Source organism: Lampetra planeri, chromosome 60, assembly GCF_965212315.1.
Source record: "Lampetra planeri chromosome 60, kcLamPlan1.2.h2, whole genome shotgun sequence".
Classification (NCBI taxonomy): Eukaryota; Metazoa; Chordata; class Hyperoartia; order Petromyzontiformes; family Petromyzontidae; genus Lampetra; species Lampetra planeri.
In genome coordinates, this window is record NC_136166.1 from 4,347,819 (window position 1) to 4,374,124 (window position 26,306).

The 26,306-nt window shown below is 45.8% G+C and overlaps 1 protein-coding gene across 1 annotated transcript in view; it reads left to right on the forward strand.

The window, feature by feature from the left end:
* Positions 1 to 24,337, forward strand: part of DIS3 (DIS3 exosome endoribonuclease and 3'-5' exoribonuclease) — a 30,461-nt gene extending 6,124 nt beyond the window's left edge. The window contains exons 4-21 of the mRNA XM_078618877.1: positions 497 to 567; positions 1,216 to 1,380; positions 2,534 to 2,695; positions 4,340 to 4,450; positions 4,806 to 4,943; positions 6,439 to 6,585; positions 7,700 to 7,816; positions 9,407 to 9,508; positions 10,171 to 10,235; positions 10,879 to 10,963; positions 12,132 to 12,259; positions 13,725 to 13,811; positions 14,573 to 14,729; positions 16,005 to 16,222; positions 17,181 to 17,349; positions 17,871 to 18,026; positions 19,216 to 19,338; positions 21,569 to 24,337. Of these exons, the coding sequence (XP_078475003.1) occupies positions 497 to 567; positions 1,216 to 1,380; positions 2,534 to 2,695; positions 4,340 to 4,450; positions 4,806 to 4,943; positions 6,439 to 6,585; positions 7,700 to 7,816; positions 9,407 to 9,508; positions 10,171 to 10,235; positions 10,879 to 10,963; positions 12,132 to 12,259; positions 13,725 to 13,811; positions 14,573 to 14,729; positions 16,005 to 16,222; positions 17,181 to 17,349; positions 17,871 to 18,026; positions 19,216 to 19,338; positions 21,569 to 21,646 (2,279 nt within the window). The 3' untranslated portion in view covers positions 21,647 to 24,337. The remainder of the gene's footprint in view (positions 1 to 496; positions 568 to 1,215; positions 1,381 to 2,533; positions 2,696 to 4,339; positions 4,451 to 4,805; positions 4,944 to 6,438; positions 6,586 to 7,699; positions 7,817 to 9,406; positions 9,509 to 10,170; positions 10,236 to 10,878; positions 10,964 to 12,131; positions 12,260 to 13,724; positions 13,812 to 14,572; positions 14,730 to 16,004; positions 16,223 to 17,180; positions 17,350 to 17,870; positions 18,027 to 19,215; positions 19,339 to 21,568) is intronic.
* Positions 24,338 to 26,306: the final 1,969 nt, after the last annotated feature.

Sequence of the window (26,306 nt, forward strand, 5' to 3'; positions counted from 1 at the left end):
GCAATCCCCGTGTTAAGCGAGGACTTGCTGTATTTCACCACTCTGGTCAGTGCGGGTTGGTGACAACGATAGCACGGAACAAAACAATGGATATTGCTTCACCGCCCTATGCTGCCCACCATAGCCTATAACAATCTGCTGCAGTTGACTTTACCAAAGGCTGCTTTATAATACTCCAATGGCATGACAACAATACGATGATAATATCCGAGTGGATGGGAGCCTCGGAAAGAACGATTTGCCCCCCACCTTCGCGATTGAATGAATACCACGGCTCGGGACCGTGATCCCATTTAAGGATCCCTCTCTTTAACAGTGGTAAATGTAGTGCCTCTTGTTAAACAGTGCTTCAGTTAAACAGGAAAATGAATAAATCCAGCAGGCGTGACTTGAAAAATAACAAATTTACATTTTGGGTGGCACTTTAAATCGTCCGGTAAATTGTGTCGCTGATTATAATTTCTGCGTTTATCTGCGTGTGTCTGTGTACCCCCAGTGGAGGAATACGTGCGGAGCTTGCTGGACAACCCTGAGTTGATTGACCGTCTGGCACTGGCCTCGGAGCAGGTGAGACTCCGTATGCGTGCATCAGCTCTGCCCCCCCTCATTTTTATGGTGCGGGCCTGTACCCTTGTCCAACCCCTCACTTCTGCGCTGCATCAAGCTGCCTCACTGAAGAAAGGGACACTTGTCTTGCGCCGAGTACGATGTTTCGCTGGTTGTAATCGCCAGCGAAACGGCATACTCGAATTGTAAGTGTTGTGGGTTTACTCTCCAATACACTGGCATGCTGCAGTAGTAACTAATTGACACGTTTTGTTTTACGTAACAAACCTTACTAATTGGCTGTACCGGGTTAACGACACACATTTACGCGATCTTACCCAAAAAACCTTTATTATGGATAATATTGGTCGCGAAAGAATACGTATTATACAGCTCCCTTTTAGAACGTCTCATCCTCACCAGCCATGGTCAATCAATCAAATAAATCCTAGATTTATAACGTGGCATATTTAGCAAAAAGCAGAGACGGAAGCGTGGAACTTTAGATGTAGCTCTATGATATCCGCTTTTGTGGAACGTTCTCTAACATGGATGGCCGTACTGCTCTGAGATAAATCAGACTGGATCCTTCGTCTCGTTACGTAATGGCGGTTGCAAAATTGCTGTTGACGCGTGCATGTGCCGTGCGTGTGCTGTGTACGCGCGCAGGATGTGGTGGAGTCCCGGGTAATCTTCCCCGAACATCTCCCGCTGTCCCAGCTGCAGCAAGGTGTGCGCTCCGGCCGGTTTGTCCAGGGAACCTTCCTTGCGAGTCGGGAGAATTACCTGGAGGGGACTTTGAGGGTGCGAGGGGATGGTGACAGTGATAAAGAGGTACGAGTTTCACAAGCGTGCGTCTGGTGGGAACAATGCTGTTCGATTGTATCTGTGTGAGTTTTAAAAACAAATTTATAATGAAGCAGTGGCATAGCGTTCTTGGCATGAGCAGTAGCTCTTAACCTTTACTGCAAGGCTGCAGTAAAGGTTAAGAGCTACTGGGCTAAAATATTTGTACAGTGGTACCTCGGTATACGTCGTTAATTTGTTCCAGAAGGTAGGACTTATACTGAAAATGACGTATACCAAAATACATTTTCCCATAAATAAAAGGAAAGGAAATAATCCGTTCCAGAATATAAGAAATGATATTTTATATGGCATATTTTACATTAATGGGGTTGTATAAAATAATTTAGACACTACTTATTACTAAAATGCATACATAAATTTAAATAAATGCATAAATTAATTAAATACATTGAAATCAAAATAACATTTAACATCACTTTACCTTGCTCAGAGGAGTTGAATGAATTCGCAAAAAATTCACGTTAAAATGACACAAAACTCGTGAATAATTCACAGAGTTATAGCAAGGATTGTGCACTGAACGAGATCTACAGGCAGACTGAGGAGCGGCGCTTTGTTTCAGTCGTGAACGGGATATACGCGGGTACGCGGTGACTCATCCCGACCCATACAAGTTCTAGCAAGCGTGTCGTATCCCAAGCAAGACGTCGTATCCCAAGACATTTTTTCTCTCGTCAAAACACGACATATACCAAATTCGACGTATTCCAAAGCGGTCGTATACCGAGGTATGACTTTATGTTGAACGTTTTTTGCACCCCACGTAGCCTACCGTGCTAATTGGGTCCTGGTGCAGTTGCACTGACTGCACACTCGATAGCTATGCCACCACAACCACAGTATATATGTGAATTGTGACTACTTTGTTAACAAAATGAATGGTCTATTTCCACCTCCAAATGTAACGTTAATTAACAATTAGGTACAGTCCAGAAATTCCCTGCTTGAACATATGTTCCTAAAAAACATTGGTTTCAGAAGATTCATGGGCTCATAGTCCTACATTTATAATTGTTTATTCGTGGTATTAAAGCTCTTGTATATGTTGCTCTCTAACAGCACTTGGCCCGCAAGTCTGTTAAGGCTATACGGGGGATCTTTTTTTGTCTGCGTGCAGGTGTTGATCCAGGGGCTGCAGCATTTAAACCGCGCGATGCATGACGACATCGTTTGCGTGGAGATGTTCCCCGAGGAGCGCTGGGTGGCCCCCTCCTCGCTGGTCCTGCACGATGAGGGCATCTCAGGGGACGTTGCAGAAGAGAAAGAGGAGGATGTGGTGGTGAGTGGAGCGTCAACACTGCCGAACCAGAATCAAACCCTGACACCTGCAGTGTGCGTGTCTCTCTCCCCGTGGTCGCATGGATTTTTCTCCAGGTCCTCCGGTTTTTCCCTCCACAGTTACAATCGGACATGCATTTAGAGTATTTGGCTGCTATCAATTTCAAATGTGATAAGACACTTAATTGAACGATCATTTTGTGGCCAGGTCACTTAAAAAGCGCTATATAGCTCAGGGTCCTTACCTGGTAAAGTTAAAATAGTTTATAGTTTTTAAATAGTTTTGGTATAGTTTAAACAAAGAATAACAACAAAGACTCAACCACTTCAAGAGAGACCTTAAACATAATGAACACCGTGTGACCGGACCGCAATCCACATTAGAGATGCTGTTAGCTTGATTTTGCGTTTCTTAAATGACATTACATTACTTCAAAATCAAGTCAGGAGTGCTAATCATTTCGTACTATTTTTGTACATATGTGCGTAGGGGTTATTTGACCATACTTCGGTGCGGTATGGTGAGGGGGGCATAGAAGGACAGGACAACAGTTCATTTTTATGTACTGCGCTCTGCTGCCAGCCATTTTGGCGCAGAGCCTATACCACCTGTTATGCATATCCAGGCTCAAACACAGCTTCGCTTCCACGGTCTGAGCTCCCTTTTGATGTTTATTTTATTTGACTTAATGAGAACCCAAGAGATCAGGACACATTATTTGCGAGAGTGACCTGGGTCACAGAGTGGCCTCTATTGAAAACTCATTTCTTCAGAACTGCTTTTTGTATTTATATTGGTGTCCTTCCCTCGCACCTCGGATTAGCATGGTTGGCTGTGTACGGTGCGAAATAAGTTCTACATGCATACATACCACAGTGACAAAAAGCGAAACATAAATAAAGTGCAGCAATGAAGTTAATTGAAATTGGCACAAAAAACAACCGTGGTTTGTGAAAAGTCGACAATATTGCACAAACATAAACAAGTGTTAGATAATAAATCGCTTGTAGTGCAAGTTGGCTTGGGCAGACTATTTATAGACTGATCATTGCATAGTTATACTTATAAAAACGTTACGTAAACATTAAACACATATAGGGTGACTGATGTGCTAAGTAGGTAAGAGAAAATGTCAATCACAATTGCAAGTGAAATCATAAAGAATCGACAGATTAAGCATCAAATTGTGAATTAGATGGGAGGGTAACCTTTTGTAGATAATATTGGTCGCGAAAGCCTCCGCGTTTTTTTTTTACGTGTGGTATCTGATGGGCGTGTTTCGGTTGATTCTATCAATCGCCAGAACTCTTTTAACTTATCAGTATTTACTGTGATCTTTTGTCATTTTAACAAAGTGTCAGTCTCATTATTGACACTCATGAGACACAGCATGAAACCACATCCGCAGGTTAAACGCTATTGTTTTGGATTGCTCCTTCCCCTTCAAGCCAAATTGTATTGTGTTACTCAGTGAGCTGGTAAAAAAATATTTCTTTCATTATTTCAGTGTGTGAGAGAGACGCTACTGTGGTGAGTGCTCATTTGAGTTTGAGTTGTCATCTCCCGGTGCTATCCCAGCTGCTGCTGTCGTTGCTCTTGCTTAGATTACGCAACACGATGTTTGTCCTTTGTTTTGGTCTCCAGCTGCAAGCCGAAAGTGGGAAGATGCGTCGGCCCACTGGCAAAGTGGTCGGCATCATCAAGCGGAACTCGAGGCCGCTGTGCGGCATGCTCATGCCCAGCCCAATCAAGGAGGTGGGCTTATCTGCACGTGTGTGTGTGTGTGTACGTGTGGGGAGCGGTGACGTAGCGGTTAGCGTGCTGCGCTGCGAATCCTGGGACCCGAGTTCGATTATATTTATCGCTCAACCAATAAAAAGTGGCAAATGTCTGAACCTGTCTTGGGGCCTACCCTAGGTCGACTCGGCCATAAATGAGTATCTGATGTGGCATGTTAACCTCAGCACTGTGGAGACAAAGGCGGTCGGGCATGGTGCTGGCCGTACCCACTCCGTCGTTTGCCGTACCAGCTTTAATAGGTGCGTGCTGACGGCAGTCGCCCAAACAGTTTGTTGAATGCCTTACTGGGGGCTCTTTGTGCGTGTTGCAGGCCACCCGCCACCTGTTCACGCCCGCGGACCGCCGCATGCCACGAGTGCGGGTGGAGACAAGACAAGCGGCGTCCCTGCAGGCCCACCGCATCGTGGTGGCCATCGATGGCTGGCTGCGACACTCCCGCTACCCGAACGTACGACTGCACGTGACGCCCCGCACTCCGTGACACCTCACCCGTCCGTCCCGTGGTCGGCATCTTGGGGCCCATCCCTCTGTCACTTGACGCGCGGCCACGTGGCTCTGTATGCAATACAGCCATCGAACCCAAAACACGAACGGTGACACTGTGAATTGGAAGTCAGGGTGGATGAGCTGGCACCACTGTGATTCTTAGTTTGAAAGCATGGCAAACTCACCTGTGATTCAACATCGGTTATTAAGGTCTTGTAAGTTGATAGTCTCAGCCCAGTCACCAATAACTGCACCAAAAATTTGGTCGTGCACTTCGATTGTTTAATTTCCATCTCTGAGAAAACTACTGTTTTTGACTGCCATATGATGAACATTACTTTGATTGGCAGAGTGGTTGGAAAAGCACTGCCCTCCTACAATTTGGACCGCATTTCACTTCAATGGATCTTAGAAGTAGCTCTGTTGTGTCTGCTCCTGTTGGTCGTCCTTGACCACGAAGGGTGGTATAGATTGCGTGTCTTGTGTGATACCATTAACACAATGAGAAAAAAAACTGGGGAAAAGTAAAGTATATTCAATCTTGATTTGAAGCTTTTGTAACTGCAGGAATCCATACTCTTTGGTTCTTTCGGTAAAGTCACGTAGGTAGAAAATAAAATAAATCACGACGTTTCGATCGCAACACAAGCGGTCGTCATCAGGTGGAAAAAGTATAATCCAGCAGTGGAACTGCTGAACTAACGAGAGAGCTGCTACAACAAGGCTATATATGTGGCAATGGGCAAGCAAGCGGGGTCTGAGCTGTTCCACTGCTGTATTATATTTTTTCCGCCTGAGGATGACCGCTTGTGTTGTGATCGAAACGTCGCGATTTATTTTATTTTATACCTATGTGACTTTACCGAAAGAACCAAAGAGTATGTAAATATATTGTTAAGATGTATTCTTTGGGTTGTATCTTTGTTTAAACAGATGCCGGTTAATATTCTACATCATGAACGTTAGGTACAAGGTTGGCATTGTGGTTGTGCTCTTCATACCTATTTGCCACTGCACAACCGAGCAGCACCATGGCTGGCACGGCTTAGTAGGCTGGAGGTTGTTTATCCACTGCAGAAGCGGATCCATGCCACGGACGTCAATGCTTTGAACAAGTCTAGGCACGTGCAGATGACGCTGTGGTGCCACGTATTCGTGGTGTACCGACTGCCGTCACACAATTAACGCGTCGTTAGCCCCGCCCCTGGCCCTGCTCGGCCCCCGGATAGATTTGAATGCCTTGTGGGGCCCATCATACCCTGGTTTGGTTCCGGTTCGAACCAGCAAAAAGTCAGTGGGTGACCACAGACACCTCGAGAGCTCTGCGCTGTCTGGGCTCCAATGTACCAGTGGAAAAGGGATACCGGTGACCATTGGCCACGTATGTACATATGCATGTTGAACTTCTTTCGCACCTTCCATAGACAACCGTACTAATCGTAGGTGTGCTTGTGCAGGGCCATTTTGTGCGCTCTCTGGGCGAATGTGGGGATAAGGAGACGGAGACCGAGGTGCTGCTGCTGGAGCACGACGTGCCACACCAGCCCTTCAGCCAGGCCGTACTTGCCTGCCTGCCCTCTCCCACATTCAGCATCGCAGCAGAGGTACGCATGAGACGTGTGACGATACGTCAATTCATCGATTGAGTTAAATTCTTACGCCTGCGGTGCGTTGGTGTGTTTGGTCGTGCATGTGAGAATCCTTTACTTCTTTATTACAAGGCCCGCGGGCCACTGATGGCCCCTGGTGGCCTTTGGTGTGGCCCGTGACGTGCGGCCCCCGACGTATAGGCCCCCGACAATAGACAAATGTGAAAACACCCCCCATCATCATCATCGTGCTGTCAAACCTCAATGGTTTCAAGATGTTTGGCCTGCGTAGAATACCTTCTAGAGGGCCTCTGGAGCTCCCTCCAGTCGAGGACCTTCCGCTGCACTGGCATGAACGAGAAGCCACAGGGCTCACCTTTACCGCAGACCGTATATAGAAAAGCTGTCGACCTGAAAGAAAGTCGATGGCTCGGACACATCATCGTAAGAAGAGAGGAAATTCACATCCGGAGGAAGGAAGGAGACGGACTTATGGAAGCACCAGGGCGGAGATCCGAGAGGCAGGCCTCGAGTGATGCGGATCAAAGTGGTGAGCCAGGATGTGGAGGACTCTGCAGTGGCCGTGGAGATGGTCCAGTACAGAAATGAATGGAGCAAGGGGACTACAGACTTTTCTCCTATAACGCTGTACTTGCGTTCCTGAAGAACACCAAATTGTGGAAAAATCGCATATTAAATAATATAGGGTAAAGCATAGTCCGCGATAACACGTGAGATGCGTACGCAGGTACGTGAGTAGCATCTAGAAGCATCCAGCATCCAGCAGCATCCCGCCTTTTGTGATGCTACACCGAGGCAACCGTACAACCGCTTATTCTGCCTCGCACAACGCAGTTCTGTTCACTCAACCGCCTTTTATCCAATTCGCATCCATGTTATGAAAAAAATGTGTTCCCTAATGCTTTCATCGCATTATATCTAATTCACGATATGAAAACACGCGGAGTTATAGGAGAACGGACTGTACTTTCAAAATATTCAGTCGCCTATTGAGAAGATAGAACGTCATTAGAATGAAGTTGGTTTATCCATGTATGGCTCACCCTGTGTTTTGTTTGTTGTAAGGCAGCGTTTTGTTGAACCTGGTGCTATGTGTGTCCCGTACAAGGACCAGGCTGGCAGGGAGGACCTTCGTGCGTTGTCCATCTGCAGTGTGGATCCTCCAGGCTGCACAGACATCGACGATGCCCTACACTGCAGACCGCTCGACAATGGGAACACCGAGGTATTCCTTTGGTGGTGGTTATCGTGGTCGCAGTCGCGGTAATTCGTGCCTATTCCTTTCATGGTTTTGTCATTGCTAGCGGAGGTGACAAGGGGAGTTTAGTGGCACGATGATAAGTGCACTGCACATTCATCCTGTCAAGCTGGGTTAGATTCCCAGTCATGGCTAACACCGGTACAGAGTGATATCTAAAAAACTGCCCAAGTTCTCCCCTTCACCACCTGCATTGACCATCGTAATAAAGCAAGGTCAAATGACAGTCGCGACCCATTACGGCATGGAGAAGCCCTCATCCTGCAGTGGATTGACGAAGTGGTGGACAATATTCCTGTTATTAAGTTTCCAAAATTGTTGCCTTAGTGACCGTATTCTTGGTCTCGGCTCGGCTCAGGACTGACTTCAACACGGCTCTGTTCTGGCTTGATCTGCTCCGTTGCTTCCAAAGACGCATGAGTGGCACAGCTGTGCCATGACTCGGGCTCAGCTCGCGGAAATTCTGAGCGTGGCTGGGAGCATTCCGAGAGATACGAGGAGGCATAAGTGACATACACGGAGGCTCAGGGCTGGAACCATGCTCGGAGGCTGCTCGAGTTTTAAGTGTTGCTTTGATGTGGCTTATTTAGAATTAGAATCAGAACATTTATACTGGAGGAATCCGATGAGCTATAAAGCTCTTTTTCACATGTCCAGTAGAGGCGGGTTATGAACGTTACAACAACAAACAGGACAAAAACATAATGGTGCAAAGTACAAGAAAGGTAAAGAATTACCCAAACACATACAAATAAATCTAAACCATCCCCATCCTACCAAGCAAAGCCCACTGAGGTATTAATTTATTTTTGAGAATTGACCTGGCCACAACAAAGAGACCCATAATTTGAACATTTATAGCAACCAAAATAATAGAAATAATCTCAATGCATGTTGCGCTAGAGCCAAACCTGAGCCAAGCCATGGCTTAAGACCCCACTTCACTGGCCGAATGCCTGGCTCACAATGAATGCACCAGGTAGTAATGGGTGTGCATTTCATTTAACATTCTTGTGCTTTGGTTGGAGTGGCTATGGTGGAAGTTTTGCATGCATGCATGTGTAGTGAGCGACTTCCGACACGTCTATTTGAAGGCTTCTTATTTATTAAGTGCACACAGGGCGATACACTTTATAACTCGGCTACATCTAGGCTGTCCAAACACGCAGCCCATCTCCGTCCTGCGCTATGCTGGCTGGTTGACGTTAGTAGCGGCGGCGACGGAGCTGGTCTTGCAGAAGAACAGCCATGTTGTCGAAAACGAAGAGATGACGACGGTAGCGACGCAACCGGGACCCAGACCCCACACTAACAGCCCCGAAGCTCTGGTTTGGTGCTCCTTATATCTGCCTGGAGTGGCCAAGCTCCACCTCTGGCCATGACCCCTGTTCTAGACCCTTCGGGATGGTTCCCGGAGCTTCTCGACTGACTCCGCCCTTGACCTTTACCCCAGATACGCCCCTTCATAATAAGGCATTATGTAATGCAGCTATAACCGTAATTACCCTTACATGCATGCATGCGAGGGTGGTGACGGTGCATGAACGTGTGTTCTAGGTCGGGGTACACATCGCCGATGTGAGCTACTTTATCCGGCCGGGGAATGCCTTGGACGAGGAGGCATCTCTGCGTGGTACCACAGTTTACCTGTGTGAGAAGGTGAGATGTGGATTTCATCTTGCCACAATATCAAGTGTTTTACGACCCGCCGATTTAATCCTTTCATTGTTAACTTTATGACATGATATAAAATATTACGATGTAACGATTATCGCGGTACCAGTTTCCCCACAACTTTGTAATTGTATTTCACATTTTCACCACATTATTTTGCGTGCTTTTCAGTACTTCCCGTATGAATAAAGATAACTTAAAAATAAATAAGAATAAATAAATGTGCAACAACAATGCAAAATATCTCTCATGTTTTAAACGAGGTGATTTTTGTGGATTTCTTATCATATGATGTACCGTGACATGAGCGGCAGGCTATCGGCACAGTGGTAACACTCGTGCCTCGCAGCAAGGAGACGCTGGGTTTGATTACTAAACTCGTGTGCCTTTTCGCTTGCAGTTTGTTTGTTCTCACCCCTGTTAGAGAATTGGTTTCCTCTGGATTCACCAGGTTTCCTCTAAATAAAAGCCATACAATCTTAACTGGAATTCGCGAAAACATCCCCTTGCTGAACAGTTACCTGCAGGTGACTTAATCATCTGTGGGTTTGGTTGCAAAATACTCGTTGAGTTGGTGCATATGTATTTGCCAGATTGTGTTTATTGACAGACAAGTGGTTGCATTTATGTGTTTGTGCGCCTTGCAGAGGATTGATATGGTGCCAGAGTTATTGAGCTCAAACCTGTGTTCCTTGAGATCCAACGTCGACCGGTGAGATGCACCAACAACTGTGAACACGCGAGTTCGCACATTTCAACCCATACGCAGCAGCTAACGTGCATTGTTGCCAGGTGCACATGTAATCCCATGATGTGTGGCGCCGTCAAAGTGTCATTGTACAGATCCACACAAGCATGTGTACATAAGCAGCCAAACCAGGATGGCGCAATGGTAACACTTGTGTCTCACAGCAAACATGGCCTAGGATTGATGCCCGACTCGGTTGCCTTTCCATGTAGATTTTGTATGTTCTCACCCTATTCTGCATGGGTTGACTCCAGGTTATCAGGTTTCCTCTCATCGCTAAGATAAACGAGTTATTATTACTATGATCCTTCACCAGGGAAAGCCTCACTGAATCTCATAACTTCTGGAGGGTACTGCAAAGCTTTTGCAGTCGGGAACAATGGTTGCTACGTATATATTCCAGTTGTAACAACCCAAACCGGTATTTGGCCAAACATCCCACTGCTGAAAGAATGACTTGACTACCAAAAACTTGGCAAGACCCTCCTGAAAAAGAGTCTCGAGACTTTGCGAGGCTTTCCTGAGTGAACACCCTGCACCGCGCCAATGTCGACGACTCCGCAACTCGACGGTGAATGGCGACGGTGCATGTGCTGTGCGCGTGCAGGCTGGCGTTCTCGTGCATATGGGAGATGACTCCAAAGGCTGAGATCGTGAGCACACGTTTTACCAAGAGCATCATCAATTCCAAGGTGATTTCCCCCCCCACAGAAGTTCAGTTTTTGTAAAACTCTCGTTTGCTGTGTATTGTATTGGTGCCTTGCTATGTTAGTGCAGTTGAGGTTTCCGGAAGGCTGAGAGGTCAGAGCATTGAGCTTTGACCTCTGGTTTCACAAATGTAGCGAGATGAACTGGGTTCACAAGTGGTAGTATGCATGTTGAACTTCTTTCGCACCATACGTAGCCAACAGTGCTAATCGGAGGTGCGAGAAAGGACATGAAAGTAGTGAGTTTATGGTCTCTGCCCAGTCAACAATCACTGCACAAAACACAGGTTTTTGGGTTAGATCGTTTAAATATGTAAATGTGTCATTAAACCCACCCCCACCCGACAGCCAACTAGTAAGGGTTGTCACGTAAACATAACATGCCAATTCGTCACGAGTACAGCACACCGGTGTGTTTGAGAGCCAAGCCACAACATTTACAATTCGAGTATGACGTATTGTTTGTTGCGGTTGCATCCGAATCAAGAGCCGAATGGCTCACAGGGTTATTCCAAATAAATGAAACTGAAAACGTTTCGCGAGTTATTACAACTAGCTTCATCAGGCGACAGCCGGATTCATCAATCCTCCCCCAACTTTGCACAAGTGTTGTCATCACATCTATGCCTCTATATAAGGAACGAAACAGGTGGACTTCTCCACAAATCTGGCTGTCGCCTGAGGAAGCTAGTTGTAATTACTGGCGAAACATCGCACTCCGATTGTAAATGTTGTGGCTTGGATCTCCAACACACCGGTGTGCTGTACCAGTGACGAATTGGCCTCGTTCTGTTTGTGACAACTCTTACTAATCGGCTGTGTCGGGTGGTGGCGGGTTTAACGACACAATTATATATTTACGTGATCAAACCCAAAAAAAACGATATTATCGATGATATTGGTCGCGAAAGCCTACGTGTTAAACTCGTTGCACAAAAGACCACCAAATTACATTGCACTAAATTTGGTTAAATTACAGCTTTGAGAATTAAAAATATAAATTCTACTGTCTGTGGGTGAGCGTAACCCTCTGGTCATCAGGAGACACATAGACATCTGTTGAGTTCTGGCTTGGGCTTGGATCAGGCGTGGGCATTGTGTGATTGCGAGGACCCCACGGTTCACCCATTGTCTGTTCATCGTATCCCCGCAGGCGTCTCTGACGTACGCAGAGGCCCAGCTGATGATGGACGACGCTGGGCGGAAGGACGCGGTCACCAGCAGCCTGCGTGGCCTCAACTCCCTTGCCAAGATCCTCAAGCAGAGGCGCATTCAAAACGGGTAACTCATTATAATAATAGGTTTTTTACCCTTTTTTCTGGCAACACAACTGACACCTTTTTACAAGGAATCATTTTTGCATTAACCACAATACCTGGGGTCAAAATGCAAAAAAAAAACAACTCTGAAAATGTATGCACTGTCCTTGAAATTGATTGGTCCACACCAGAGACAGCTTTTCTTAGAGCCCAGTCTTACATGGTGTTGGACCAGATGATGCCAAAAGGCGCACAATTCAAAGACAACGCACCATCAGAGTATGAGGGCTCGGGGTAAGCATTTACATTACGAGGCCTCCTTTGCCAGTAGCAAAATATAATAATAGGTTTTTTACCCTTTTTTCTGGCAACAAAACTGACACCTTTTTACAAGGAATCATGTTTGCATTAACCACAATACCTGCGGTCAGAATGCAAACTCATTGTCAAGATCCTCATCCGCTCCACCGCCTCTGGAGCGCTGAGCAGTATTAACGGGTGCCCCACATTTAGTCAATCGGCAGGTCGCGTGTGGCGCGGTAAAGTGTGGTTACTCCCGTGTCATCTAAGACATCTGGCCAGCGTGGAAGAGTAGGGAAAATACATTGAGAGGGACTGTAGAAGGGTGTCTCTAGAGGGCCCCCTCTTATGGGAGCCCCCTTCTTCTAGCAGTGGCTTGAGCAAACAATCACAAGGCTGCACCTGTAGCTTTTTTTGACCCCATGATGCATGAGGCTTTTGGTGAATACCATGCACAAACAAGTGTTACAGGCATACTCTTTGGTTCTTTCGGTAAATTCACGTAGGTATAAATTAAACTAAATTAAATCACGACGTTTCGGGCGCAACACAAGCGTCCGTCATCAGGTGGGACAATCACAGCAAGAAACAATTGCTAATGTGGGCAAAAAGGGCTGCTGTAGCAAGAGGCTATATAGTTAAGAGAGGGGGGAGGAGCAATGGGGGGAGAGATAGAGAGGGGGGGTGTGGGGTAGGGGGAGGGGATTGCTGCGAGCGAAAACGTTTAGAGGACGAGCAGGCAAAATGCCAGGGATGGGGGGGGGTGGACGGGGCTGGGAGTGGGAGGCTGTAGAAACTGGAGATGCAGAAATGCAGGTAAAACCATAAAGCAGTTAAGGTTTTACCTGGTTAATAACATCCTTCTAGATTGAAGTGTTACAGGCTGCTGCGGGGCTGCATTGTGGGCAAGAGAGGACAATGCAGTAACATCAATTGTCTTACTCTACATCATGCTCCCATGCGTGTGCTCCCCCACCTTTGCCAACGCGTACTGACCACCACGGTTAAGTACGGTAAAACCACCCCACAACCCGCATGACATGGGGCGGCCCTCATCCAGCAGTGGATTGACTAACGAACTGTACATGTACAACTCAAATATCTGAGTTTGTGAAGTGTCTTATATTAAGATTCTGTGTTTTTTGGCTGGACATGCATAATCGCTGATGTCCCTTCTCCACCCGTAGGGCGTTGACTCTGGCATCCCCTGAGGTCCGATTCCACATGGACAGCGAAACCCACGACCCGATCGACCTGCAGACCAAGGAACTCAAGTGAGTCTCGTCAACAAGACACCTCCCATGACTGCAATCCGACTGTTGTGCAGATCTCTCTATTAGAATCAGAATATATATTTCTACTGGAAGAATACGATGAGCTTTCGAGCTCTTTTTTTCACAGATGTCCAGTTGGGGCATGTCACAACGTTACAACAACAAACAATATAAGCACACGTTAGGATTGAAAAGTATTGGAAAGATAAAAAAATAACTTAAACAAATATACAAAAAAAAACTAAACTTTTTATTTACCAAGTAAAACCCTGACCACAAATGATAGCTGAACAAAGTGGCTTATCACGTGGGAAGTTTATTATCAGCAAAATAATATAAGATAAAGATACTTGACCCTTGTGGTTGATGTGCTGTGGTGGCGGAAACTGGTGCGTGTACACAGGGAGACCAACTCTCTATTAGAATCAGAATATATATTTCTACTGGAAGAATACGATGAGCTTTCGAGCTCTTTTTTTTCACAGATGTCCAGTTGGGGCATGTCACAACGTTACAACAACAAACAATACAAGCACACGTTAGGATTGAAAAGTATTGGAAAGTTAAAAAAATAACTTAAACAAATATACAAAAAAAAACTAAACTTTTTATTTACCAAGTAAAACCCTGACCACAAATGATAGCTGAACAAAGTGGCTTATCACGTGGGAAGTTTATTATCAGCAAAATAATATAAGATAAAGATACTTGACCCTTGTGGTTGATGTGCTGTGGTGGCGGAAACTGGTGCGTGTACACAGGGAGACCAACTCGATGGTGGAGGAGTTCATGTTGCTCGCCAACATCTCCGTGGCGGAGCGCATCGTAGACGAATTCCCCGAGTGTGCGCTGCTCCGACGCCACCCGGCGCCTCCGCCTTCCAACTACGACATCTTGGTGAAGGCGGCGAAATCAAAGGTAGAGTAGAACCCCTTTTAACAACCACCCCTGTTAATTAATTGCTTAACGACGGGCCTCCATAGAGCCCAATGTGTTGCGTATGGTTGTGTAGTGTCTCCATAGAGCCCAATGCGTTTTATATTATGTGTTTATAATGTCGTTAGTATTAATATCCATTGTTTAAATATTAGAAAGTACGTTTTTTGGGTGAAAAAGGGAAACTTTAGATGCTATCAGAACGAATTAAGCTTTTAACACGTATTTCCTTTCCTCGCTTAATGACCAAATCACTTAATGCTCGGTTTCGTGGAACCAATTACCGTCTTTAATAGGGGTTCTACTGTATCTAGATTGCTGTTAACCTTTCTTCAATATCATCCTCCTCGTAAGGAATTGGGAGGTCGCCGGGTGGATCAAATTTTTTTTCAGCTTTTTTGGTTTAACCGGGTGAGAAATCAAGAGACCATGATAGTCTCATTTGTAAGGGTCACCTGGGTCACCCTATGGCTCGAGATAACATCTGGGATCCTAGTTTCAAAATCCAGCATCCGCATTGAACAAAACTGCGTTATCAAGTGTATGGAGTTGAAGGACTCGGCTCGTTTCCCAGCCACTCCACAGAAATAGCAAAAAAAACATCACGATAAATGTAGTACTGTATTTAATTTTAGATAAATTCCAGCACTCACTAAAATGTTTAAATATCAGGTTGACTTATTGTGATGAACATTATACTCAAAATGGGTGGGAATGTGCTACCTCCTACTGTGAAACAGAGGTGTCTTGAAACGATTTCAGTATTGGTCTGAGCGAGCAATTGCAGGACTGCACCTTTACCTTTGTCTTGAGATGTTGCCGTATAGTTTTCACTCGCCCTTAGAGGCAGACCAACTCAAAGGTGTGATGAACCACAGACAAAGCTGGAAGACAGCCAGGCACTGTGCCAGCGTGAACATTTGCCCAAGCTCCACAGTGCTCTATGTATTAAGATATTTTCAGCCAATGAAAGAGCATTTATACATATGGGAGGAAACCAGAGCACTCTGAGAACATCCACACCAGGCGGGTGGGTGAGCAACCCACTGTCCCCGTACAGATGTAGATTAATCCACTTGCTGTACTGCCTTCTCCTGGCAAGCCAGGATATGGAAACCTTAATGCCCACAGGAAGTGCGCTGAATAACATTTTCTTTCCAATCCACCAAAACCCTTGCTGCTTCCCCAGCACTGAACTACAAGCCACGTGCGGGATAGTCACCTCACAAACAACGGTGTGCCCGATTTTTTGCGCAGGACATCGAGATCCAGGTGGACTCGGCGAAGGCGTTGGCCGAGTCCCTGGACCGGGCGGCGGTGCCGGGTGCGCCACCATACCTCAACACTCTGCTGCGCATCCTGGCCACGCGCTGCATGATGCAGGCCATCTACTTCTGCTCCGGCATGGAGCCCGACACCCACCACTACGGGCTCGCCACCGCCATCTACACCCACTTCACGTCGCCCATTCGCCGGTGACGTGCTCTGGCACCAGGCACACGCGTGAAATCGACCTTCGCGATTATTGAGGGGACGATGTTGTTGTCTTGGTTTGGTCTGGGACTGTGCTGCCTTTCCCAAGTTTAGGAATTTATTAATTGATGTACTTATGCAATGTTAACTTGTCATTATGGCACACCTCCGATTAGCATGGTTGGCTACGTACAGTGCGAATGAAGTTCAACATACAACTTATATATCTTTTTTCTATTATTTACTTTTAGTGATTTGTTTACCTTTCCTATTCTTAGCACTCCTTTCGTCTACCTACTGGACATCTGTCAAAAAGAGCTTTTATCGCGAATCGGATTTCTCCAGGATAAAGATTCCGATTTTGTCTTATTTTTCTAAATGGTCCTATAAACTGGAAGATTGGCCAATTCCTTAAATGGTTGTTTGGCTTGTGTTGGAGAAAAACTAAAGGATCCGGAGAACGCCTACAAGGAGGGTGACAGTGTTCACCGTACAGAATCAAGAGTCCATTTCCGTGTTGCAGCTGCGGCCAAAAGTGAATCGCAATCCTGCCATGGATGGCTAACGATTTAATAAGAACACAGATATGAGCAGGCAGAAATTTGCGTTACATCTGATGACAAATAAAAAAAATCCTCAACAAATAATTCAATTCATGCATTAACAGAGATAACTTCCACCAACAGATGGTGCTAGAACGTGGTATGTCCAGAGTACTGTATTCTATGATAGCGTTAAATCCATCTGAGTCATTGTTTGCGTAGCTTTCTGGTGGATCGCGAAGCCCGCTGAGATCCATCAGAATGAATCTCTGTGCTTGGTGGATTAATACCGCTGCTCCGTTGGCATCTCGTGGCCGTACCGCAGCCTGTATCTACTGTAAACAATTTAATCTTCAGATTAAATAGAGGATACAACAAATGTGAATATTGTTGTTGTTGTCTCCCTGTACCGTTGCAGATATTCGGATGTGATTGTGCACCGGCTGCTGGCCGTGTGCGTGGGCGCCGACCCCACGTACCCGGCGCTCACCGACAAGCAGAAGCAGCAGCAGCTCTGCAACAACCTCAACTACCGCCACAAGATGGCGCAGTACGCCCAACGCTCGTCTGTGGCTTTCCACACGCAGGTGGGAGGCAGACCCCACGTACCCGTGGCGTGTGCTTAGGCACCTGACGATGTGTCCATTCGTCTCTTGAAAACCATTTTTTTAAGGTCACGAAAGCAGGCATCGTATTATGCGTGTAGTAAGAATCAATTGTTTTCTATTCGCACGCTTACGTGTGGTGGTGCCGTGGCTGTACTGGTTCGCTACACTTGACATTGCTTTTCAGCATTCTTCTGGGTTTGCTGAAAAACCTAGTCACTTGGCACATTTGCCCATGATGTGACAACTTTATTTGATTGGCTCCGTCAGGTGATGGAGGATTATAGTCAATACAATTGACATTGTACCTTCACGATTGATTCCAAAATAATCCCCATGACATGATGCCAATAACACAACTGGAATAAATTAGCGGGGGGATGCAGAAAAATACCTTAAATTTTGTTTAGTAATTATGGGCTTCGTAAGTGATGCACGTGTGCGCGTGTGTCTGCTCTCGGCCACGTAGCGGTGATTAACGGCTGTTGTTGTTGTGGTCTCAGTTGTTCTTCAAGAGCAAGGGAGTGGTGAGCGAAGAGGGCTTCGTGCTGTTTGTGCGCAAGAACGCCGTGGTGGTGCTCATTCCCAAGTACGGCTTGGAGGGGACGGTTTTCTTTGAATCCAAAGATCTCAAGCTCAACGTTACCTTCGACGAGGAGGTGGGGCACGTGTTCACTTAACCGGGAGGCATTGGCATTCCCCGAACGGCTGAATTCTGCATTTAAACCCAGGACTGCATGTGGTACTGGCTTAATGCACTGGGACCCAAGCCCCCTGAACATCTCTCTACGATCCCTCGGATCCCGAAAAATTTGAGAGAAAATCTAACACTGTAAACAATGAGAAACTGAAAGGGAAGAAAAGTACTTGCAGAATAAAAACAAATGAGGGAAATAGTAGTTGATGCAAAAAGTGATCTCTAGATGGCAAAAAGCACATTTGTGACCATTGGATCCGGTCCTTCCCAGCATGCCTTGCATGCCGCATGATGTTGTCACTCTGCGTGGATATATGCACACAGCCTAATTTGTACCAGAAGCTCAAAAGGGTCAACATTTGCAGCCATATTTTAGATATGTTCTTAACTGCAATTATACACTCCATATAACCTAATGGCGGTTGCATCTACTCCTTAACGACGGCCAAATAAGGCTTTAAAATTCCTTAGCTGGCCCGCACATCACGATCCCTCGGTTGGTTTGGTCATTGCAGCCATCGGTTTCTCACGCCTGGTTTTAAGGTCGCGGTGAGGTGGCCCAGCGGTATTACATTCGCCGTGTGTTGTGGAGGTTTGCGTTTCAAACTCGGTGGCCGCTCCGGTTAATACTGTGGTGTGTATTAAGCATAAACTATTTACAGGCCATCCGCTTTAACAGTGGACGTTAAAAGATCCTGTAACGTTATTGGTGTGCCAGCGTCATGGTCCAAGGTTGGCACGTAGCAGTGACCTTGAATGCAAACGTTTTGAGAATCAGTGAGGCTTTTCTGAGTGACCCATGTAATGCTATGAATAATAACGTTGGGTTTACGTCAATCCGTGCTTGTGTGCGTGTGCAGGGCACTTAGCAGAGAGCAGTCAGCGGTAGTGTAGCGGTTAGCACGGTCAACACCAGCGATGATTATCTGAACCGGTCCTGGGCCTCCCTTAGGTCGACTCGGAACTCAATTGAGTACCTGGTGTGGTGTGTAAACATCGCCACTGGGGAGACAAAGGCGGCCGGGCATGGCGCTGGCGACCCACCCCTTTGTGTGCCGTGCCGGCCTTCATCGGTGCTCCTCGCCAACAGCACTTGCCCCAACAGTCTGTTAAGGCTACACGGGAGATATTTGTCTTTGTGTTTTGTGTAGGGTCCCACGCTGTGCGTGCAGGGCATCGCGCTGAACATGTTCGACCGCGTGTGCGTGCGCGTGTCGCTGGATTCGTCCAACCTGCAGCACCAGCGGATCCGCATGCACCTCGTCCGCCCGGAGGTACTCGCCGTGCGGCGCGACACACAACCTCGGAATACCACACCATGCTGCTGTTGCTGCTGCTGCGGCAGCAATAGTGCACAAAAAACAAACGCTCGCCGCATCGGAACGTCAGCGGGCCGATACGCACGCTTCCTTCCTAAATGGAAAATTAATGACACAAGCCACAGCATTTCGATTGTTGCCATGCAACCCAAACTGTGGGACCGTATCGTAAACCCATAGAGACACATGAGAGATACATAGGCGATACAGAGAGACCCATTATGATGCCTAGAGATTCAGAGACTCATACAGATACATAGCGATGCATTAAAGCCAAGCTACTGTACGATTGTGGCCATGCAACACAAACTATGGACCACATTGTATACCACTGTAGTCTGCGCTCCTTCAATGGCAAGATGACACAAACTCTCTCCTGAGGCTCTCCCGTGGCTATCAGACCCATACATTGGCATTTAGCCCCTGAACGTAATACCCTTATAACACAGGAATAAAAAAGAACTCCGGTCATGGATGGAAAAAATATATGTATAGCTAGTATTTTGAGCTACAGTCTGTTGTCCTATAACTGGCATATTGGATATAACGCGACGATGATGAATGTATGAGGGAACACATTTTTTGTATAACGCGGATGCGAATTAGATATTACTCGGTTGGTTGAATGGAACTATGTCGCGCGAGCAGCAATAAGCGGTTGTAACGGCTGCCTCGGCGTAGCATCACACAAGGCTGGATGCTGCTGGATGCTTCTAGATGCTACCCACGTTCTTTAGTCTTTGTTCAGCCTGCGTTGCGCATCTCACTCGTTATCGTGGACTGCGCTTTACCCGATATATTATTTATTATAACGCGATTTTTCCAAAACGCGGTGTTCTTGAGGTACGCAACTACCGTATTATAGAACAGACTTTATATCCAAAGACTATGGGACACTATCCCTACCTATATCAGTTGTGACTGTTCGTGTGTTTAAATCCAGCTTGAAAACGTCGTTATTAATTGGCCTTTCCTGGATTCTGATTGGTTATTACTGTGAGGGGAATCATTATGATTAGCTTTTATTGCATTTTGCATGCTGTGTAAAGTGTCAGTATAGCTGACATTATTGTTATTATCGGCTTTTACTGTATTTCGATTGGCTTGTATCTATACTTCAGTATAGTTATTTATGTCCAGTGCTTTTTTGAGATTTCGATATGCAAGGTGCTGTATAAAATACAGATATTTATTATGGCCCAAGTTCATTGCACAAGAAGGGCCATTATCTGACACGTGACTTATTTAAATTATCGTTTGGGGCGGTGTTATTGATGAATGCGAGTTCTCAAAATACCAAGCTAAGTCAGGGTGTGGTGCCTTGGTATATATCAGATTTCTTAACAAAATTCCATGAGTCTGTTCTGCGTGGATTTTCTCCGGATTCTCTGGTTTCCTCCCATATCTAAAAATAAGCATGCGTTGAAACTGGTATTGAGGTAGTTCACGTATCGACATGGGCGGCAGGGTGGGACATTGGTAACCCCTTACGCCTTGCAGCAAGAAAACTGGGTCTGATTCCTAACTAGGATGTGTTTCCGTGTGGAGTTGTCATCTTCTCTTCCCCTGTTCATCAAGAGTGCGAGTGCGATGGAATGTGTGAGTGAGTTAGTGTGAGTGTGTGAAGATTGTATGTTCTCCCCCTGTTCTGGGTCTCCTGCGCTTCCTCTAGTTTTTACAATTAAAAAAACCCAATGCAATGTATCTGGTATTGGGCAAAACATCCCAATACTGAAATATCACCTGCAAATTACTCAATTGGGACTACACAGCGCCGGCAAAAATTTCGCAAGACCCTTCTGAAGAAGAGTTTTGAGACTTGGCGAGGTTTTTCAGTGTTAATAAGTGTAATAATAACATATCACTTGTGTTGTAAATACTCGCATGTGTGTGTGAGAGCGGTGGTGTAGCGGTTAGCACGCTGCGCTATAAACCCGGCAATCCAATTCTCGCTCACCGCCAACACCAGTGAGGATTATCTGAACCGCTGTTTTGTCTACCCTAGGTCAACTCTTTCTTAAATGAGTACATGGTGCAGTGTGTAAACATCAGCACTGGGGAGAGGTGCTGGCCAACTTACCCCCACGTGGGCCATGCCGGCTAACAGCAGCACAGTCTGTTAAAGGCTTATTTGGGTGACCATATTTGTTGTCCGTTTGTGCCGTCTGTGTGTCCGTTGTCACAGATTCCAGGCTACAATCCTCCGGAGTCCACCCCATGGGGCTCGCCTTCTCCCCGGCCTAAAAAAGCCAGGCAGCACTAGTGCATCGTGGATGCGTGTGCACTGCGGTGTCAACAAGATGTAGGAGGAGGTGCATGAGTGGGCATACACTCTGGGTTTTACATCTGCAGAGTTAATTAAGTGTACATTGTGCTCGCAAGCAGAGGTGAACAATTGAAAAAAATCAGTGGCGGTTATGAGAAATGCTACCCTCAAGTAATGGACGATTTGCACTCTGAACTTGCAATCCAGAGGTCGCCGGTTCGTTCTCCTGTCGCAGCGGTTGAAATAATAGCGCAATTTTTATTTATTTACAATTTTTACCTTACCAACCAGTACAAACAGCCAATTCAGGTGTGTAAGCGTCAAGATGTATGAATAGTTTAGGACTGCTTATGCCCCACTTCTTTGCCAGCCAAGACACTGTGACCACCTTGTGATGAAGGTGATTTCACAAAAATATTGATTACTGAATCAGTGGTGTTTATTGACTAACGCAGCAGTGTCCGACCCACAAAGCACTGTGATCCATTCTGGTATATCTCAACATGTTCCGTGATCCACCAGCAAGATATGACCAACAGTTATCCGGATGGATTTTACCGACTAATAGAACACTATAGACATGCCAAGTGCTAGTGCGATCTATTGGTTTACAATATATTGTTAATCTATTAATTCTTAGACGGGGATTTTGTTTTGCCATCTGCTATAACAAGAATTGCTTCATATTAGAGGTGTTTATTCTTATTTCCCGAGATAAACAAAAAATGTTTTTGCGACCATCCACCCATGGATCGCGATTCACATATCGGCTACCACTGATCTAACAGTTGAAAGCCAGTTTAACACGTAGGCTTTCACGACCGATATCATCCATAACACAGGTTTTTTGGGTTAGATCGCGTAAATATATATGTCGGTAAACCCGCCACCACCCGACACAGCCAATTCGTAAGATTTGTCACATTAACAGAACATGCCAATTCGTTACTAGTGAAAAGGAGTCGGAGAATGGTTAAAGCACTTCTTTATTTCTCCAACGCACAGCAACACTCGTTCCAAAACCAACCCCGAACCCACATCTCACAGCCCCTTTTAACCCCTCCATCTCCGCCCTGGTTCCCAATACACATCCGCGTCGGGCACGCCTGGTCCGGGTGACGTCACTGCCCTTTAACTCCTGACCCCCGTCCAGCGCATTCCCGTGCGTGTTATAGTGAGAGCGGAGATGTCGTGTCTGCGTGGTGCGTGTCCGTGAGGGTGGCTCGCAGATCCCTTACACTAGTAACAGAGCAAAGCCACAACATTTACAATCTGAGTACGATGTTTCGCCAGTAATTACAACTAGCTTCATCAGGCGACAGCCAGATTCGTGGAGAATCTTTGTTCATTAATGCGCATGCATAATGTATATTGATTAACATATAAATAACCCAATCGGCAATGGATACCCATAGTCTTATGCATTCATTAATTCCCCCCCCCCCCAATTCACGAAAGAAGTGCTCACAAGTGATGTCATCACATCTACCTCTCTTTAAGGAACGAAAAAAATCTGGCTGTCGCCTGATGAAGCTAGTTATTATTGGCGAAACGTCGTACTTTGATTGTAAATGTTGTGGCTTTGCTCTCCAACAAAACTGGTGTACTGTACTAGTAACAAATTGACATGTTACGTGACAAACCTTACTAATTGGCTGTTGGGAGGTAGTGGGTTTAACAACACATTTATATATTTAAACGATCTAACCCATAAAACCTGTATTATAGTTGAAAACCTACAATTGTGCCAGGTTTGGCCTGTCGGAGTGGGCCATTAGGGCGGCCACTCGGAGGGCAAAGCTCTGGAGAATCCGAGCAAGAGCTTCGAAGTATGATTGTGCATGGTGATACCCGCACGGGTCACGTGATGGATGGCAAATGGAATTTTTTTTTATCGCGAGAGGATTCCCTGCAAGGGATGTTAGGTTACTTATTCTTGTGAGGAGCCATTTACTGTATGAAGGGGCAGCGGTCAGCCGCATAGAACAGAGTATAAAATTCCCCGAGATGTTGCTGTTTAAATCGTCGGTTTAACGGAGAATTTCACTTCAGGTTTTTTACACAGCTGCCCCCCCCCAATTGGACTCTGTGCAACCACACAAGGAATGTTTTTGGAAAAAAAAATGTCGGTGTCAGAAAATGTAAAGGTTTAATCGTTTACAAATGCACATTTTGTTAGAGCTTTTATTGTCTTTTAGACATGCAAAGTTAATTTATGACAAAATATTGACACGTTTTCAGATTGTTTCATAAATGGTCGTAACCTTGCTCACGTATATACTTGGGCAATAATTCTGAGCTCCTGGAGTAGTTTCAGTTTTTTTCAGTTTCATTTATTTTGTATAGCCCTGTGAGCCATTCGGCTCTTGAATCGGGTGCAACCACAACAAACAAAAACATGAACAAAAAAACATCTTGAAGTGACTATGTGCAAACAGAAAATCCAAGAAAAGACAGCAAAATATTGCAGAAAAATTACCGTACACCAACGCTGTGTGCAAAAATCCCAGTGGGATGCAAGTCAAACAACAACCACAAGACAACTTGATAAAGATTTAAGCGAGTTGATGTCTTGGCGACTGTGTAAATGTGTTTAACATTTTTTAGCTGAATCGTATATTTACAAGCATGTACACGTCATGAGTTATACGCGTTTATATACAAAATGAAACCGATTTATTTTCCATGCATCCTTTGTTGTTTTGGTTACTTTAAGTTACGTTTTCGACTGCTGGATGAACATCTTGCCACGTGTTGGACGTCAGGTTTAGTTTGACCATACTTCACCATGCTGGTCATTGTTGGATGAAACTAATAATATCCACTTGTAAGGCAGCACCAAGCCCAGGCGGTGAGCCAGCTCCAAAATCCCAAAGGCACTGAAGTTCTCGATTTATTACATAAAAAACACGTTAGGTGAAACAACGTAAATCGAAACCAATTTTGCCATTCAATTAAGGGGCCGTCCATAAATGACGTCACACTATTTTTGACCCCTCGTCACACGGCGTCACAAAGTCAGACCTCTCCCCAAATACGACGTCACAAAGCTCTGCCCCCCCCCCCCCAAACCATATTGCCATTTTTAAAATAGAACATGCTTCAAATCGCTTTAAACTATTGTCATTGTGCGTATTTAATGTGGCGCTGCACTCTGATGTAGGAGTGTTACAACAATTTGTGTTATAAGAATTCAATATTTATTTAAAGTTGCGCATTTTGATGTGACGTCACATTTCTCAAACCCCCCCCCCTTCCCTCGTCACATCGTCACAAATGTCTGACCCCCCCCAGGTGCGTGACATCATTTATGGACGGCCCCAAAACTACACCACCACTACCTACAATAACCCAATTTTTCATTTCAAAGTATCAAGGCTATGTACACATTTGTAATTGCTGTAAAATAAGATAAGATAGTACGCTTTAAAACGCGCATAGATCTTCCTGGTCTTGGTTACTGGTGGGTCCTTCCTGCAACGGATATATGCGATGAAGTAACGATGCCGACAGGATTTAATCATCCCAGTCAGCAATGTAGCGGTAGTAGAGGAAATATGGTGGAAGAGCAGCCAGGCTCTCCTGAATAACTGTCTAGCTTGGTCAATCAATAGCCTTTCTGGTTTCATTTTCACGCCGTCTATTTAGTAAAACAATCCTGAGGATTGCGAGGATTTAAACTTCTCATGAAGGTTAGCTAAGCTCCCCTCCAGCCCATGTTATTATGTGGGGGGGGGGGAGATCAGCGACGGAGTTAATCCGGATAAATTCCTCTATCTCTTTCTTCATCTCCTCAATCGTATATTCCACATCCAGAAGCTGCCTATCTAGGGACCAGAAGTTACTCGCTCCCTCATTGGGGTTTAAGATGTGCCGAATTATTATTGGGGCACGGTAGAAAAGCTGCATGTCCAGGATCTTTACCTTCATGAGCTTAGAAATTAAGTCGATTATGGATAGCGTCCTGTGCACCTGAGAGATATGGGTAATGTACTTTTTCGTCGGGTTTAGGTGTTGGGACAATTTCAGCCAGGAGAAGTGCGTGCCGTTTTGATCCGAGGTAGTTGCATGTGATTTTTCAAAAGCAGGGTCCAGGACCAAATTCCAGTCCCCTCCCATAATAACCTCCCCTACTCTTCTCGATCAGGGCAATCGCAATTGCGGTGTTGATGGGGGTGGGTTATACACAATCAGTTGTGTGATAGCTCTGCCCTGTAATTGTTTCGCAAGAAAAAACATTTAATGCTCTTATTTTACCAAGATGGCTACACCTCTGCTGCCCGAAGTATTTGTGGCGTGGAATACATCACTGGCCCTGGGCCCCCCCCCCACCTCCGGGTTGTGGCCGGGACGCCTCACCAGCCTCTGCTGTGCGCGAGCGAACCTGGACAAGCCCTGTGTGCAACTATTCACCCCCCCCCCCCCCCAATAATGCGCATGACCGCAGTTCCGTGTTCATTCTGTGGTGAAGGGATGAGGAAGAGGGAAAAGCATCCAGCGTCGCCGCACGCAGGCAACGTGTTTATCACACCGTGGTCAAAATATAAAAACCATGTATATGTAGTGGGTTCCACGGAGACTGGAGACGTATTTAGAGACAACACGGTTTATTTGTAACTACGAACATAACTCCCCTTAGCTCCCACTATCTATGGAG